The sequence below is a fragment of the Echinops telfairi genome, unplaced genomic scaffold (genome assembly GCF_000313985.2).
Source record: "Echinops telfairi isolate 266 unplaced genomic scaffold, ASM31398v2 ScPeMD7_23;HRSCAF=83, whole genome shotgun sequence".
NCBI lineage: Eukaryota > Metazoa > Chordata > Mammalia > Afrosoricida > Tenrecidae > Echinops > Echinops telfairi.
In genome coordinates this window covers 73,467,587-73,485,219 of record NW_022103920.1, presented here as the reverse complement: position 1 = coordinate 73,485,219, position 17,633 = coordinate 73,467,587, and the positions used below count along the sequence as shown (strand labels likewise).

The 17,633-nt window shown below is 39.2% G+C and overlaps 1 protein-coding gene across 1 annotated transcript in view; it reads right to left on the bottom strand.

Moving 5' to 3' along the window:
- The window catches only part of LRRC72 (leucine rich repeat containing 72), a 34,081-nt gene that overhangs the window by 16,033 nt on the left and 415 nt on the right, over nucleotides 1–17,633 (bottom strand). Inside the window, exons 2-4 of the mRNA XM_004702829.1 lie at nucleotides 16,679–16,748; nucleotides 4,846–4,927; nucleotides 2,861–2,971 (exon numbers count right to left, since the gene is read on the bottom strand). Coding sequence (XP_004702886.1) covers nucleotides 2,861–2,971; nucleotides 4,846–4,927; nucleotides 16,679–16,748 — 263 coding nt within the window. The remainder of the gene's footprint in view (nucleotides 1–2,860; nucleotides 2,972–4,845; nucleotides 4,928–16,678; nucleotides 16,749–17,633) is intronic.

The window sequence follows — 17,633 nt, the reverse complement described above, 5'->3', positions numbered from 1 at the left end:
CACACACTAAACCTCAGGATAACACAATTCTGTGCTGGGGGAAAAAATCTGAGTGAGGTTGAATTCCAGAATGCACTCACTCATAGGCACCTTTGTTGGTGGCACGACACTGTTCACAACACCCCTGTTCACTACTACTAAGATGATAGTGTGTAAAATAAATACACTTAAATTCCAGGGATTTTACATTTAGCAAATTCTGCAAATAATTTCTCAGTAAGACACTCTAAGTCTTTAAGAACAATTTGGGTTCCTAAATGCTTCCTCCTCTCCCACTATCATGATCTCAATTCTACCTTGCAAGTCTGGCTCGACCAGAGGATGTACACAGGTACAGGTAGGAACTGTAAATACAGGGAACCCAGGGTGGATGATCCTTTCAGGACCAGTGGTGTGAGTGGTGATACTGGGAGGGTAGAAGAAGGGTCAGTTGGAAAGGGGGAACCGATTACAAGGATCTACATGTGACTTCCTCCCTGGGGGACGGACAACAGAAAAGTGGGTGAAGGGAAGACGTCAGACAGGGCAAGATATGACAAAATAATAATTTATAAATTATCAAGGGTTCATGAGGGAGGGGAGAGCAGGGAGGTAGGGGAAAAAATGAGGAGCTGATGCCAGGGGCTTAAGTGGAGAGCAAATGTTTTGAGAATGATGAGGGCAATGAATGTACAAATGCGCTTCACACAATTGATTTATGTATGGATTGCGATAAGAGTTGTATGAGCCCCTAATAAAATTATTAATTAAAAAAAAAGGAAAAAAACCCACCATTATAAAAGGATGATTTGGGTTCAGAGTTATAAAACTTTTAAGTCTGGACTGGCTCGATCTTGTTTACCTTGGTATTTCCAAATGTCCATTGTATAAAACACTGATTAATAAATGAAGAATGTGAGATTGGATTAGAGCAAGGTATAAATGTATGCCTCCTAGGAGAAACACACTTAAAACATAACATTGAGACAGTGTGAATGTCATAAACAAAAATAAAAAATTTAAATTAATAATGTTTTCATGATTTATATTAGCAAACCTAAGAAGTAGCTATTAGCCTCAAGACATGAAAAAATAATAATAATTTATAAATTATCAAGGGTTCATAGGGAGGGTAGGGGAAGGAAGGGGAACAATGAGAAGCTGATATGAAGGGCTCAAGTACAACATTTTGAAAATGTTGATGGCAACAACTATACAAATATGCTTGAAACAAGGGTTGGTTGTATGGACTGTGATAAGAGTCGTACGAGTCCCCAATAAAATAATTTTAAAAAAAAAGAACAATGATGAGCAAGCATTGTGGATGAAGCATAACTAGTTCTTTAATCATAAAAGGGTTCAGCAGAGAATGGCCTTATAATTCAAATATGCAGGTGAAAGCTGAGTATTTCTCAGAAAACAAAGTAAGAGTGACTCCTTAGAACAGGTGGCTTCATCATGGCTCCACCATAAATGCATGGGATTGCCAGACATTTCTCATGATCTTTGAGTGGATACCACTCATCGCAACCCTACGGGACAGGGTAGAACTGTCCCTGTGGATTTTGAAGCCTGCAACTGTGTACCGGAGTAGAAAGCCTCATCTTTTTCCGAGGAGTAGCCACTGAACGCAAACTCTGACTCTGAGGTTAGCAGGCCAATACATAACCCACTGTGCCACCGGGGCTCCTGCCACAAGCAGTGTGCTTTTGTATTTGGGTTTTTAATTTCTACCTATAGGCACATAAATCAACTCTTAATCTGACAGATGTAACTGCACAAACAATATATGAGAACTCTAGTTACTCTCCATATATGGAAATTCTTAGAACCTTCTCCATGGAAATTCGTGTATACAAAATACTGGCTCATGTAAATCTCAGGCATGAAGAGACAATTAATAGGAAACATATCCAGTTCATGAAATTGCATAGTAGTGTCCAAACACTCATTGAAAAATTACTGGTTGATCTAATGGTTTTTTATGTTGGCACACCTAGAACCTTTTGCCTGTATTATGGATGTGTGCATTTTTCTCCAGGGAACAATGATGATGCTGTGGGCTAATTGGTGGACAACTAGCCACAAGATCGATTGGTAGTTCGAACCCAACAAATGCTCTGTAGGAGAGAGGTGAGGCTACCTGCTCCCTTCAAGATGTGCAGTGTTGCGAGCAGTCAGAATGGACATGGTGATGGTGAGTTGGTTTGGTGTTCTTGTACAGACTATGGGGGATAAACCCAATGGTGTTGATTTGATTAGTACAGAGTAGAATTTCCCCAAGGTTCCCAAGGTGCCAGTTTTTACAGAAGTGGACTTCCACATCTTTCTGCTGGTGGATTCAATTTTCTGATGATTCAGCTAGCAGCCAAGTGATGAGAGTGAGAATAGTGATTGTGCATTTTTCACATCATTAAACATGTTTTTAGAATAATCACAGAGTTGTGTAACCAGCACAATTTTAGAACATTTTCACCCCACCCCCCAAAAAGCCCTTGTACCCTGTACCCATTTGTTACCACCTCCAAACATAGTCCAAGCACTAATAGATTATAACCTGTTTAAGATAAACCTATTCTCTATATTTCATGCAAATGATCTAATCCATTATGTGTTTAAAACTTACTTTTGAGGTAAAGCCAACATTTTAGGTCTAAGAATGCAAACCCTCCGTTGTTATTTTGTCATTTTTGTTTGACAAGCCGTATCATTTTGAAGATTTCTTTCCTACCCATTGTTCTTTCAAAAGCATGTCTTAAAAAAGGATGTAGTCTTATTTTCAGGAATATATAAGTATTCTAAATTCAAACATTGCTCTTCTAAAATTCCTTACAATATTATAGTTTTGACTTATGTTTAGTGTAAAAGGTAAAATTAATACTCAGGATCTTCAGATTTAACATCCCCTTCAGTTCCTTCACTGTACCCTCGAGGCTGGTGAGTTCATTGTGGTGCAACATGAGGATATGCAATGATCGCAAACTGTGCAGACCTACAAAAACAGGACGTTTTCACATGGCTTTAAACATCTCACTGTTAATCAACCAATTAACAACAGTAAATAATAGGTTACATTTCATAAAAAAGGGAATGATAATTACATTTTGGGCACAATAAAGCATAAAAATTCAAATAACAATTTTCTAGTTGTTGTTTAACTTGGGGGACTTATTTTCTTTCTTTTTGTTTTTGGTTATTATTTAGCCAACATTACTTTGATCTGTAATGTGAGTTAAGAGAATTCATTCAATTTAGTGTCTTCCTTTGAATTGCTCAAGTAAGTGGCTTCTTTGCACAACCAAAAGTAACTCTCATATCATTTTTATTGATTCTAAAATGCACATTTCCCACCTTGTTAACATAAACAAGAGTGAAAAGGTGTTTGTGTGAACGTCACATGAGTCCAAGATAGGTCTTCTAAGTGGTGGTCATGGCCGTAGTGAACTTTACATTTTATAACATTTTGATTCTGTATGATATTAAAGAACATTTTTACATTATATCTTTATGTTTCATGGTCATGCTAAGCTATGATTGTGTGGTTATCATCCCTTTTGTGATCTGATGTTATTATCTACCATTTTGCGATGTGTTATGAATTCTAAACTCTAGATATTAATGAGAAAAGATCAGGGTGGGGCGTATCTTGGCCTTAGGGGAGGTTGTGCCCAGGTCCGACCCAGTAGAGAGTAGAAACACCCATGACTACAAGAAAGATGCAAGCACAGAGCATGTCCTTTGGGCCTGAGGTTCCTGCCCTGAAAACCTCCTAGATAGACCCAGGGTTAGGTTGATGTCAAGACATATAGGATTTTTTTTTTAATATTGGGAACTCATGAAAGAAAACCTGGCTCACAGAAGTTGGAAGGAGTCAAAAACCTTCCCCTAAAACTAGCACCCTTAATTCAAACTTCTGGCCTCCTACAATGTGAGAAAATAAGTTTGTTTGTTAAAGCCATCCACGGTGGTATTTGTTACAGCAGCATTAGATCACCAAGATTCAGCAAACAAACAAAAAACAAAACAAAACAGCCCTCCCACCCCCCCACCTCCTCAAAAAACCCTCACTGCCACTGAATTGATTCCAACTCATAGCAACATTGTCAGAGTAACCTGCCCCAGTGGGTTTCTGAGCAGGTAACTCTTTCTCACCGCCTTCTTTCTAATCAATGCTGACTCACAGGGACCCTCTGTGGGTTTCTCAAACGTAACTGTCGACAGGTGAGGGAAGTGCAGGCTTTCTCCAGCAGAGCTGCTGGTGGTTTTGAACTGCTGACCACGCAACCCCTGGGCCACCTGGTAACTCATTACAGACATAAAAAGCCTCATCTTTCTCCCAGGGAGCAATTGGTGATTTCAAACTGCTGATCTTGCAGTTAGTAGCTAGATGTGTAACCCAGCAGGGCCCCCAATAACTAAGATACTTAACTAAAAATGATCAGTTTAGAGATTATTGTGCATGTGCAATTTACTCTGAGTGGAAACAGTCGTTAAATTGGTAAAAACTATCGGTAATAAATCTTGCAAAACTATGTAAGTCATTGTATTTATGGATGGTCCCACAAATTGTTAAATATGATTACACAAAATCTAGTTTGTCTTCACTGTGCAATATAATGGCAAAAGTCCGGTGTTTAAAAACTCTTCTGCATTTTGAATAAGACACATGACAATATTGAAATAGAACTGTAATCTAACAGTGCATCTTAAAATGGAATGCAAAAATAACCTTTCAACGTAAAGATTTAATCAAAAACTTTGAGCAGAAATATTTAAATAGATTTCTTCATGTCACTAACAATATTATAGATGAAGGTTATTACTTCATTGACAATTTATCCAACTGAGAGAAAATTTGAGACATACCTGTTATCTCAAATATTGCATTGTTGTTTAGATATAATTCTGTCAGGCAATAGTTTCTAGTTAGAAATGTTATCCCATTGAGCTGAAAATTAAAGAAAAATATTTATATGCACATACAAAATATATTTGTAATAAAACCATAAATGTTTGACTTTGCTGCCATAATTAATTCTTTTTGACCTTTTAAGAATTGCATATGGAGAAAACATCCCAGCCCAGTCCGGGTCAAGTCCATAAATCTGATATTAGCCTGTATGTCCAGTACCAGTCTAGCAACTCTAATTCAGACTCATGCAGCCATGCAATGATGCCAAATGCAGGGAGAAAGATCACAGGCCGGTGGGTGGAAAGTCTTGTGGATCCAGTGGCAATGGAAGCATCTCAGCACCGGCGTGGGTCACCACGTGGCTCCTTCAGGCCCAGGACTCTGGCTCCATCAGCAAAGCACATCTGGCTTGTCAGCAGGAAGAGGAAGCAGAGATTGTGTCTGCCCTCCAATGAGCTCTTTATCTCCTTCATGCTTCCAAATGAGGTCATCAAGCTGTGACCTGATTGCCTGTCAGGTATTCAACAAACTGTCAATAGCATTGTGAAGAATGAGATTTCCAGAATGCTTAATTACCCTCATGGAGAACCTGTACATAGACCAAGAGATGGCTGTTTGAGCAGAACAAGAGGATACTGTGTGGCTGAGAATCAGGAATAGTGTGTGTCAGCGTTGTATCCTTTCACCATACTTATTCAATCTGCATGCTGAGTCCGTAATCTAAGCAGCTCAACTCTATGAAAAATGTAACATTAGGTTGTAGCAAGATTAACAAACTGCAATATGCAGATGCTATAACCTTGCTTACTGACAGTGAAGAAGTTGAAGCATTTACTGATGAGAGTTGAAAATTACATCATTATGTATAGATTATATCTCAGCATAGAGACAACAAAATCCCCACAATTGAACAGATAAGCAATCTCATAAGAAACAGAGAAAAGACTAAAGTTGTCAAATATCTCATCCGACATAAATCCACAATCAACACCCATAAAGCAGCAGTCAAGAAATCAAATGACATATAATATTGGGGAAATCTACTGCAAAAGACCCTTTAAAAGGAACTAGGTGCAACTTGGCCCGAGCCAAAGCTTTCTCAATCACCTCATATGCATATTAATGCTGGACACTAAATAAGACAGAAGAATTGATTCATTTGATTTAAAATGTTGGCAATGATGTTGAATATACCATAGGCCATCAGAAGAATGAACAACTATGTCTTGCAATATGTCCAGGTCTCAGGGACGGTGACAGAGACCATGAGACAGAGGGAGGGCTCTCCTGCCCGTGGAGTGTGTAAAGCTGAGGTTGGCCTGCAGAGTGAGATGCAGGGCAAGAGGCCAGGGTATCAGAGAGAGGTCAGGTCTCAGAGAGAGAGGTGGCTGCCAGTATGGCCTAGAGGAGGAACTAAAGACAAAAGAACTATAACCTTAACATTTCTGTAACTTGTTACCTTCTGTACTAACCCTCCACAATCAGGTGTACTGTATGTGAGTTCTATGTGGCAACTGAAAAGGGTTATGGAACCCCGCAGTGAAATAGTGTCATAGGAGGTATGAGTGGTGTCAGAACAGGCTAAGGGCAGAAGGGGGAGGTCTGCCTGACTTCTGCCTCATAGAATCATCTCTAGGATGATGAGGAATGGAGATTTCTTTTTCCTCGGTGAAGCCCAAAGATGTCAGATGCAGCCTCAATGCGGTGTCTCTAGTACCATTTTATGTACTTTATGCATCATGGGACAGCCATCTCTCCTTCCCTGGCTCATTGCCCTCCTGGAGAACAGATCCTAGCTTTCCTGAGAACTGCGGAATCCTTAAGCATTTAGAAGGCAACTCTGTCTGACAAATCCCACCTTATGACAGCCTATCCCCAGTCACCATGCAACCCAACTAGAAGATATTACTTTACACACTCATCTTTTCAGGCCTTTCATGACAGCCTCCAGGCTCATTAACCCCCAACACTTAGTTGGATTTGTACAATCAGTCTTATTAGAATTTCAGATCTTCATTAAGGAGAGAAACAATATTTCTCCAGTATCTTGCCCTGTCCACTTCCTCGCTTTCCTGACAATTGGATGGGAATGTGCAAGGAGGCACCTCCAAAAAGGTGGAATTTTTTTTCAGAGCTACGTTTTTATTTATGTTTTTTAACGAAACAACCTTACCACCTCCAAAGTACTCTCCATTGCACTTAATACATTTGTCAAATCTGTGAGTCCATTCCTGGAAACATTTTTCAAACTCATCTGATTGGATGACTGACAGCCCCTCCCTCATTTTTTTTTCTCTTCACCTCTTCTATGTCTTCAACACGCTGTCCGTTCTAGTTCCTCTGTGTTCCCAGAAACAAAAAGAAGTCACTTGGGGCTAGGTCAGGTGAGTTATGTGTGTGGGGCAAGCGAGGCATACTTTTTATGCCAAAAGCTGGCACACTGAGATGGTTGCATGAACAGATACATTGTCATGTGGCAAAACCAATACATTTCTGTCACAAATCAGGCCTTTTTTGTCACACCCTGTCACACAATCTTTTCAGAACCTCTAACTAGAAAGCTTGATTAACAGTCTGACCCGGTGGAATGAACTCCAAATGCACTATCCCCCTCACAGTTAAAAAAAAATTTTAAGCATTGTCTTGATCTTTGATTTCATTTGAGAAACTTTTTTTGGGCGAGATGATGATGGCATCTTCCACTGGTTTGACTGATGTTTGCTTTCATGGTTGTAAGAATAGCACCATGATTCGTCACCAATAATGACCTTGGAAAAAAATCTTGGTCACTTTGTAGCTATTCTTTCAAAGCACGGTATGCTTCCAATTGATGACCTTTTTCCTGGTCAGCCAGAACCCAAGGAACAAATTTCGCAGTCACCCTTTTCATTCCCAAACCTTCCATTACAATTTGCTGAACCAAGCTCCAAGATAGTCCAGATAACTCCCCCAACTCTTCAATGATCTGTTGCCATCTTCAAGTACAAGTGCCACGGATTGTGTTGGCATTTTCATCTGTTTGGGAAGCTGATGGACATCCAGAATGAGGTTTGTCATCAAGAGACATTTCACCTTTCTTGAAACAAGAAAACCACTCATACTCTGAGTTTTTCCCATAGCTCTGAACTTGTAAGGTGTGTTCAACATCACAACAGCTTCTGCAGCATTTTTCTCAAGCAGGAAACAAAATTTCACAGCAGCACGCTGTTCCCTTAAATCAACCATGACAAAATAGAGGTTTGAGTGAAACTGTTTTTACAAAAAAATTCACTACGACCAGAGAGGACCTTCCCAGGTGATGCCACTGAGAGCCCTAACTCAGAATATGTTGCTGGATGCCCACCTAGTGGCAAAATCGCATACTAAGAAAGCTCCACCCAGCAGAGCTTTTTTCCCAGTTTGTTTTTTTTCAGGGGGATGGGGAGTAGCCCCTATTATCTTACTATTAAGGTTAAATTTAGAGGATATGAATTGTATCCTCTAAAAAGTACTCTTGAAAATGTCTCAAAAAAAGCATTAAGCATTCTATTCATGATAATGCATTTTGTTTTGTGTACAAGATGCCCAAATCAAACTTACTTCCATTCAGTCCGTTCTTATTCATAATGGCCTATAGACAGAGTAAAAGTGCCTTTTTGTAGTTCGACTGTGCCTTATGAAACATCACTCTACCACAGAGCACTGCTCACCTGTGCTTAGAAGCCCAACTCATAACCCACTACCCCACTAGGGCTCCTGTAGATAGAATAAAGAATATCAAATAGAGATTCCATGTCAAAATGTTTCTGTTGTCCTACAAATAAAACCCCACTGCTTAAAAAAAAATCAACCCTATAACCTTAATACGAAAAGGTTTTTTGAGTTGTAAATATGAAACATGGTAGAACCATTTTAAGAGCAGTGTGAACTATAAAAAATGATACCTTTCTGAAAAGGATAATGGCAACTATGTACAAATGTGATTGGCACAATGGATGTATGTGTGGATTTTGATAAGAGATGTATAAGCCCCCAATAAAATGATTTAAATTGAAAAAGTGATACCTTTCTAGTGAGTACAGGGAAAATCAGGGAGTAAATAATTATGGAGAGAATGTTTAATATGTAATATGCACAGAAGTAGAAGTTTCATTATACCTCAGTCATATATTGATTAAAGCTGACTACTGGAACTGTTGTTACCAGTTAAATAAAAGTGTTTTGGGCTTTCATGATGAGGTCTCAGCCAACCCATATGAGTTAGCATTCCTCTTACAGCTAAGTTATTCTAGCTTTGCATCCATAGCCTGGCATTTTATTAATTTAAATAAATTACGTAACTTGAATAATAATAAGAGGTACTTGTACTTTTCACATCATTCTTTCACACTCATCTCCACCAACTGAAATCAACACTCCTGATAAGAAGGTGGCTAATAATTTCACCACATCTCTTTAATCAAGAAGGAAACTTCGTGTATGTTTACCACAGGTAGAAGAAACCATTCAAAGCAGGAAGGTAGGTCACAGTTGGCTTCCCATCACTGTACCTCCACTTTCCCTATGTACCTTTTGGCATCCTTCCACTGCCTACCATTTTCCCTCTCATCACTTCCAGCTCTAATCATTGGCACCCTTGACATCAGCACAGGCAAAGAACACCAGTGGAAACCACAGATTTTGTGTGTCATTTTCCAGTTGCCTGATGACCACACATCGACTGAACATTACTAATTAGTTGAGGCTTTAATTTTTCTTGAATTACTCATTTAACACAGAAGAAAATTCTCATAAACTCAACAGTTTCATTTTGATGTTAAAAATATTGTTTTCTGAAGAGCATCAGCATCGTTAGACTCTAATTACTAAAATAATGAGATCACGCTGCTTGTTGGGGTGTGGAGATAGGGCAGCCAGAGAAAAAGTTGCATCAAGGGAACTTTGGTGAGTTATGGAAAGATCTTTTGCAGAAATATATCACTCCAATGGCAGGGTGGAAAAAGGATTTTAGGAGATAGCAGATGTACCAATAGTAGATGATACACCAGGAGAGTGTTAGCCCGATTTCGGAGGATATGATGGTGGCCTAGAACAGAGTAATGGAAGTGAGAAAATATTGAAGTAGAGGGAATTGAGAGACAATTCTAAGGGATCATTAATCATTTAATAGACAAATTGTAATATAAAAATTCACAGCTCTAGATAATTCCAACTCATGGCAACCCTATAGGGCAGGGCAGAACTTTCCTTTCAGGTTTTTGAGTTTTTAAATAATTTCACAAGTAGAAAACCTCATCTTTCTCCTTCAGAGCAGCTAGTGGATTCAAACTGCTGACTCTGTGGTCAGCAGCTCAGGGCATACCCACTATACCACCAGGGCTTCCAGTTATTAAATCAAGATTTAGCAATAGGGTTATAAGAAATGTTGATTGTTTTGCTATTTAAGCAATTATTAAAATAAAATTTTATTATACTTATGCATTTACAAACACCATCAGATGTTTTTAGAAAACTCCTTCTCCTGTGTTATGACAATAAAAGAATAACTCCAGATATTGCCAGCAACTCCCTGCAGCAAAACTTGTCTCTAGTTGAGACAAGAGAGACAAAGACATTTTTAAGAGTTTTATTTTGTTTTATTTTTGTGGGACGGAGGTGGGGGGTGGGGGGGGTGGCGGGGAGCTTGACACTGAACTAGATGTTTCCACATGTATTACCTAGCATGATTCTTACAAGAGCTCCATATCATTTAATTTATCCCGTTTGTAGCTACTGTTGTTAGTTGTTCTCAAGTAAATTCCAACTTATAGCAACCTTATATATAACACTTATAGATAAGTATCTTAATTTACTTATTAGGAAGTCAAGCTTTTGAGAAGTTAAATGACTTTCTCAAAGTCCAGACATCATAGTAAAAGAATGGAGATTTAATCCATGTCTGATTGATTCCCCAACCAATGATAAGCATATATTAAATTATAATTGAGCTATTTAATTTTGGGAGACTTTCACATAAACTACCTAAAATACATTCTTTTGAAAATATCTAGAAATAAATTATTTCATTAGTTTGAATAACGGAAAATATTCCATTAATTGATTTTTTTTCCTTCCAGTATTGAGCAAAAACCATAAGCATCCAAAATTATACATAATTCAAAGATAAGTCAAAAAGTATTACAACTAAGGTTCCAGTTCATAAATGCATTTATTCCAAACAAAATGTGTTTAAACATGTCAATAATAATACACTCGTCTTGGTCTCCTGCGGGGTCTTGAGCAGAAAAGTCCAATCAAAACAGTGGCTTCCAAGGGGATCTGCTGGGTCAGTTATAGTCCAGAGAAAAAGGTCAGCTCATAAGGATCTGATGCCTGCCTTTTGGAATGCCAAAGGGGAAATCCTGGTAGATCTTGAGCGATAGTCACACGGGCTTATTAGGAAGAGGTTTTAAGAAAATGAAAAATTGCACTCATGAAAAAAAGTTCTGGAATATTGTGCTGAGGCATTTTTCTCCATCATGACAGCCAGAGAAATTAAAAAATTTTATCAAGGTCCAGAGATCATAGTAACAGAGTGAATCTTCAAATACAGGTCTGTTTGGTTCCCAAATCATATAATAAGCATATGCTCATGCTTCAGGGGTTGCAAGAGCTATCCTGTGAGAACTTTCATGGGAAGCAGCCTCACCCATGCACAGTATAGCCCTCTTTGCCCATCCATACTACAGCGTTGATCTAAATATTTCACATTTCACTTTGTTCCTTGTGTTAGTCTGAGTAGACTAGAGAAACAAATCCATGGACACACATATGTGTATAATAAAGAGATTTATATACAAGAGCAATTAAAATTGAGAAAACATCCCAGCCCAGTCCAGATCAAGTCCATAAGTCCGATATTAGCTCATATTTCGGGTATTAATCTATAAAGTCCTCTCCAGTCTCACAAAACACATCCAATGACTCCAAATGCAGAAGATCACAGGCCAGTGGGTAGACAGTCTTTGGATCCAGTGTCATTGGAAACATCTCAGTGCTGGCAGGGGTCTCTCTGTGGTTTCTCTGGAGAATTAATTGTCAGGTCTTTACCCAACGGTAAGGAGCACGCATGGAAAACAAAGACTTTCTCCATCCCTATGGGTCTCATCTTTTTCTAATCAGAGGTCACACATTGTGACCCAGGGTGTTTTTGAACTTGAATGTCCTTAAGTGCTGCAAGCACATTCCAATTTAATTGTTAGTTGCTTAGGCTTCAAAGATATTTGTGTTTGTTCTAGAAATTATTTCAAGCCTATAAAATGTAATGCATACTGTTAATACTAGAAACACTTTCATGTTCCACTCAGTTGGTTAACAAAATTGAGTCAAAACATAATGAAGTGCCGAATATTTTCATACATGTGGCTATTTAAAGATTCAATGTTGCTAAGGTGGACTACTGCTGGATAGGAAGAAAACCACTGCCATCGAGTCAGTGCCAACTCATTGTGACCCTACAGGGCAGATGGAACTGCTCCTGTAGGTTTCTGAGATGTAGCTCTTCACAGGAGTAGAAAGTCCTGTCTGACAGGAAGATACTCATAAAAACTCAAATTATTATTATTTTATTTATCAGCAGTGATTTGAAAGTTTCCATTTAAAATGTTAAGATTGGGCTCAAATTATAACGAACACAACAAGATGTTGGAAATTCAAATGCCTGAACGTTGATGACCATTTATTAATTGGTTAATTGTACTGCTTATTTGGGTTTGGATTTCAGTTTAGTCTTGCTGTTGGGTTTGAAGAGCGTTTAGAGCCCCATTGGCACTCCTACTAAAAGAGAAGTGGTGGAAGCATAAGCCGCTACTGCCATTGAGTCAATTCTGATGGCTGCCTCAATCCTGCCCTCCTAACAGGCACTTTAGGGGCCACACACTCAATGCCCCCGAGGAGTGTTCTTTCTGGTTGGTGGCACTGTGATCTGGTGTCTAACACCTCCTGGGGAAGCTAAATAGGCTCATGTAGCATCTGGGAGCTAGCCAACTGCCTTGGCCTCAGACAGCAGGTCAAAGGTATGAGTCCTTGGAAAAGAACGTGGAACCAGCTAGGAACATTGACCGGAAGCATTTTCAAGGGATCCTGCCCAATAGTTTGCCAACGCTGGGAGCTCCTCAGTTATCAGTACCACTGCATCAAGGTGCAGTGAAGACTGGCTAGAGGCGAGTATTTAGAGTTGGATGAGATTAATGGTTCCCCCATTAAATATTGATGGGTTCAGTACTAGATTTTAAAGGTCAAGGGTCATAGTCTTGAGGGTGCCACCTGTCTCCTTCTGACCAATCAACCTAGTCTCTTTTATCCTGTCTGCTTCTGAGTTGCGTTGTCTTGTTAGCTCCGCTGGGCTCCTTACACCGACATTTCATGCTAGTTGTGGGCATTCTCCTTTTTGAGTGGGGACACAGACCCTACGAGTTTGTATTAATAAAGTGAGATGAAATAGCTCCCACTGAGAAGTTTCAAACAGCTTTTAGAGAGAAAAGTAAACTATGCAGTCTGCATATAGTTCACAAATTGTGATTATAAATGTACACATATATGGTGTCTTACTTAAATCTCAATTAGGAGCATAGAATAAAAAATACTTTTAAAAAACATCAGGTTTATTGCTTCCCGGCCCTTTGGCTTAGATCAAGTGTAGTTAAAAAAACCATCAGGCTTATTACAAATATGAAATTAAGAATAATCATTAAGTAACCAGTAATTAAAGATGAAATACAATGTTACCTTGTTATAATGAAGCCATAAATACTTTAATTTTTTAAACCTTGAAAGATCAATCACATCTGTGAGTTCCCTAGAAGAACAACAAAAATAAATCACGTGAACATTTGTGTCTTAATTTACTCCTCAAACTTTCATTGCTATCGAGTTGATACTAACTCAGAGTGACCCTATAGCACAGAGTAGAACTATTCTTGTGCGTTTCTGAGACTCTAACTCTTAACGGGAATAGAAAGCCTCCTTTTTCCTGAGGAGTGAGCTTGTGGTTTTGAACTGGTGGCCTTGCAGTTAGCAACCCAACTCATACCACTATGCCACCAGAGCTCTTAGGCTTGATGGAGAGGGCTGGGATTTCCCATTTATTCCTAGGTCAAACTAAACATACAAATATTATGTTTTGGTGGTAACTAGAAAGATGTCTCTCATTGCCCTTCAAAAAATGATGACCCATTTATCTGTTAATTTTTGAGATGCCATTAACTTAATTCATTTGGATTAAAATTTTGTAGACAAAGCTATTTTAAAAAGGAAAGCATTTTAGCACATTAACATGCCTTTATATTTCATCATGCATTTGTGTTAGTTGGGGTAGACTAGAGAAACAAATTCATAGACTCTCATATATGCATGAGAAAGAGCTTTATATACAAGAGCAGTTGAATATTGAGAAAACATCCCAGCCCAGTCCAGATCAAACCCATAAGTCTGTTATTAGCCCATATGTCTGATACCAATCTATAAAGTCCTCTTCAGACTCATGAAACACATGCAGTGATGCCTAATACAGGAAGATCACAGGCCAGTGGGTGGGAAGTCTTGTAGATCCAGTGGTGTTGCAAGCATCTCAGCACTGTCAGGGGTCTCCATGTGGTTCCTCCTGCTCAGGGCACTAGGGTAGCTCCATGTGTCTTGTCAGCTGCAATGACCCACAGGGAGTGAGCCAACAGAGAGAGTGGTGGGGGGGGGGCGGGAAGGAAGGAGGGAGGGGAGGAGAGGAGAAGAGAGAGAAGAGAAGAGAAGAAAAGAGAAGAGGTCTGCTGCCTCCAGGGAGGAATACCAGAGTTCCCAGAATCCTCAGGAGAAGGCCATGCCAACATGGAGACCTCATTAGCTATATCCCGATTGACAGGCTAGTCTCCACCCCTACACTCTTAATCCTCAAATTGACACCAGATTATGAAACTACCACAGCATTTGTTGGGGGAAATGGCAGTGGAAAAACAAGCATAGAAGATACTGGACTTTGAAAATAAATGTGCAAAATGCAAATGAGTAAAGAATTTTATTTTCTATTTATTGTTGATTAATTATGGGGTCAACATATTACCCAGCTCTCTAGAACTTTTGCTGTCCAAGTGGGAGTTGGAACTAGTAGTGTAGCTCACTCCGGGAAGGGGCAGCCCAAGGTGGGGTGGGGCAGGTCGCTGTCAGAAACACATAGGTGTGTATACATCAAGCATAGGTGGACGTTTGGCCCACCTTTTCTGGAGTATTCAGAACTCTTTCTTTTGTCTTCAGAGTAGAAATTGTGGGCCCAGACATCTATACATATATGAAGATAAGTCAATAAAGCATTCCTCCTAGGGGGGAATAGGTATATTTCAAATAAAATGTGTTTCACTATGTCTCTGTGATCAGAGGATGTCTGTAGAGAAATTATCTCAGTAATACACTGTCTTAGCCTCCTTTGGGTTCTTTCAAAAACGAGATTTGATTGAAACAGTGGCTTCTGAGGGGATGGGCTGGGTCAATTAAATGTAAACCAAAGAGGTCAGTCAGCTCAGAAGTTTTGGGTGACTGTGTTTTGGGATTCCTAAGGGTACTCTCCACACATTTTCTCAAAGGCTATGTAACTGTCACAACAACTTATTAGACAAAACGTTTTAAGAGAACGGAAAACTACATTGGTGAGAAAAAGGCTAGCAAAGTTGTGCTGAGATTCTTTTTCCCCCTTCCCATGAATGAGCACCTGTTCATCCTTCCAGGGTAACAAGGACTGTCACACAAAAATATTGCTGGAAAACTTTACCTTCTCTAACCTACAGCTCCGCTATTGCCTCTTCAGAAATCTTATTTTCCCCCAAACTCAAAGAATATGTACAGAAACAAGCCAACATGAGGTGGCATCCTTGCGGACACCCAAACTGCCATTTGGCATTCTTTGGGGTAAAGGCTAGAGAGAGAAACACCACCCTCAGAAGTGGAGAAACCGGCCTGGAGGCTATGTCAGGAAACCATAGTGCCATATTTTTATATTTTTGTTTAATAACAGTTTCTATGGTTGTTGACTCACCCTGGTATGCATCTGCTTGGCAGTTTTCTAAGTACTTTAACTAAGGTTAAGTCGATATTGCATATATTAGCTCATTTATGGTAACCCACTCATAATTTTATCTATTTCTTTATGATGGTGAACAAGTGTCCTCTTCATTTTTTTCTTAGGCCTGAGACTTGTGTCAGTCTTTTTCTTTACCTTAGGCTTTGCACTGCAAACTAGATGAAGGTTCAGAGAGTAGGCTGATGGTGCCCGGCTGTCAAGATATATAGAATCTGGGGTCCTATCGGCTGGAAGATAAACAAGGGGCCATCTAACGGAGAAACAACAAAGCCCACATGGAAGAAACACACCAGCCTGTGAGAACACAAGGCATCGAAGGGATCAGGTATAAGGCATCAAAGACCCCCCCCCAAAAAAAAATCATAGCATTGTGAATGAGGGGGATTGCGGAGTGGGTTGTATTAATAAAGTGAGATGAAATAGCTCCCACTGAGAAGTTTCAAACAGCTTTTAGAGAGAAAAGTAAACTATGCAGTCTGCATATAGTTCACAAATTGTGATTATAAATGTACACATATATGGTGTCTTACTTAAATCTCAATTAGGAGCATAGAATAAAAAATACTTTTAAAAAACATCAGGTTTATTGCTTCCCGGCCCTTTGGCTTAGATCAAGTGTAGTTAAAAAAACCATCAGGCTTATTACAAATATGAAATTAAGAATAATCATTAAGTAACCAGTAATTAAAGATGAAATACAATGTTACCTTGTTATAATGAAGCCATAAATACTTTAATTTTTTAAACCTTGAAAGATCAATCACATCTGTGAGTTCCCTAGAAGAACAACAAAAATAAATCACGTGAACATTTGTGTCTTAATTTACTCCTCAAACTTTCATTGCTATCGAGTTGATACTAACTCAGAGTGACCCTATAGCACAGAGTAGAACTATTCTTGTGCGTTTCTGAGACTCTAACTCTTAACGGGAATAGAAAGCCTCCTTTTTCCTGAGGAGTGAGCTTGTGGTTTTGAACTGGTGGCCTTGCAGTTAGCAACCCAACTCATACCACTATGCCACCAGAGCTCTTAGGCTTGATGGAGAGGGCTGGGATTTCCCATTTATTCCTAGGTCAAACTAAACATACAAATATTATGTTTTGGTGGTAACTAGAAAGATGTCTCTCATTGCCCTTCAAAAAATGATGACCCATTTATCTGTTAATTTTTGAGATGCCATTAACTTAATTCATTTGGATTAAAATTTTGTAGACAAAGCTATTTTAAAAAGGAAAGCATTTTAGCACATTAACATGCCTTTATATTTCATCATGCATTTGTGTTAGTTGGGGTAGACTAGAGAAACAAATTCATAGACTCTCATATATGCATGAGAAAGAGCTTTATATACAAGAGCAGTTGAATATTGAGAAAACATCCCAGCCCAGTCCAGATCAAACCCATAAGTCTGTTATTAGCCCATATGTCTGATACCAATCTATAAAGTCCTCTTCAGACTCATGAAACACATGCAGTGATGCCTAATACAGGAAGATCACAGGCCAGTGGGTGGGAAGTCTTGTAGATCCAGTGGTGTTGCAAGCATCTCAGCACTGTCAGGGGTCTCCATGTGGTTCCTCCTGCTCAGGGCACTAGGGTAGCTCCATGTGTCTTGTCAGCTGCAATGACCCACAGGGAGTGAGCCAACAGAGAGAGTGGTG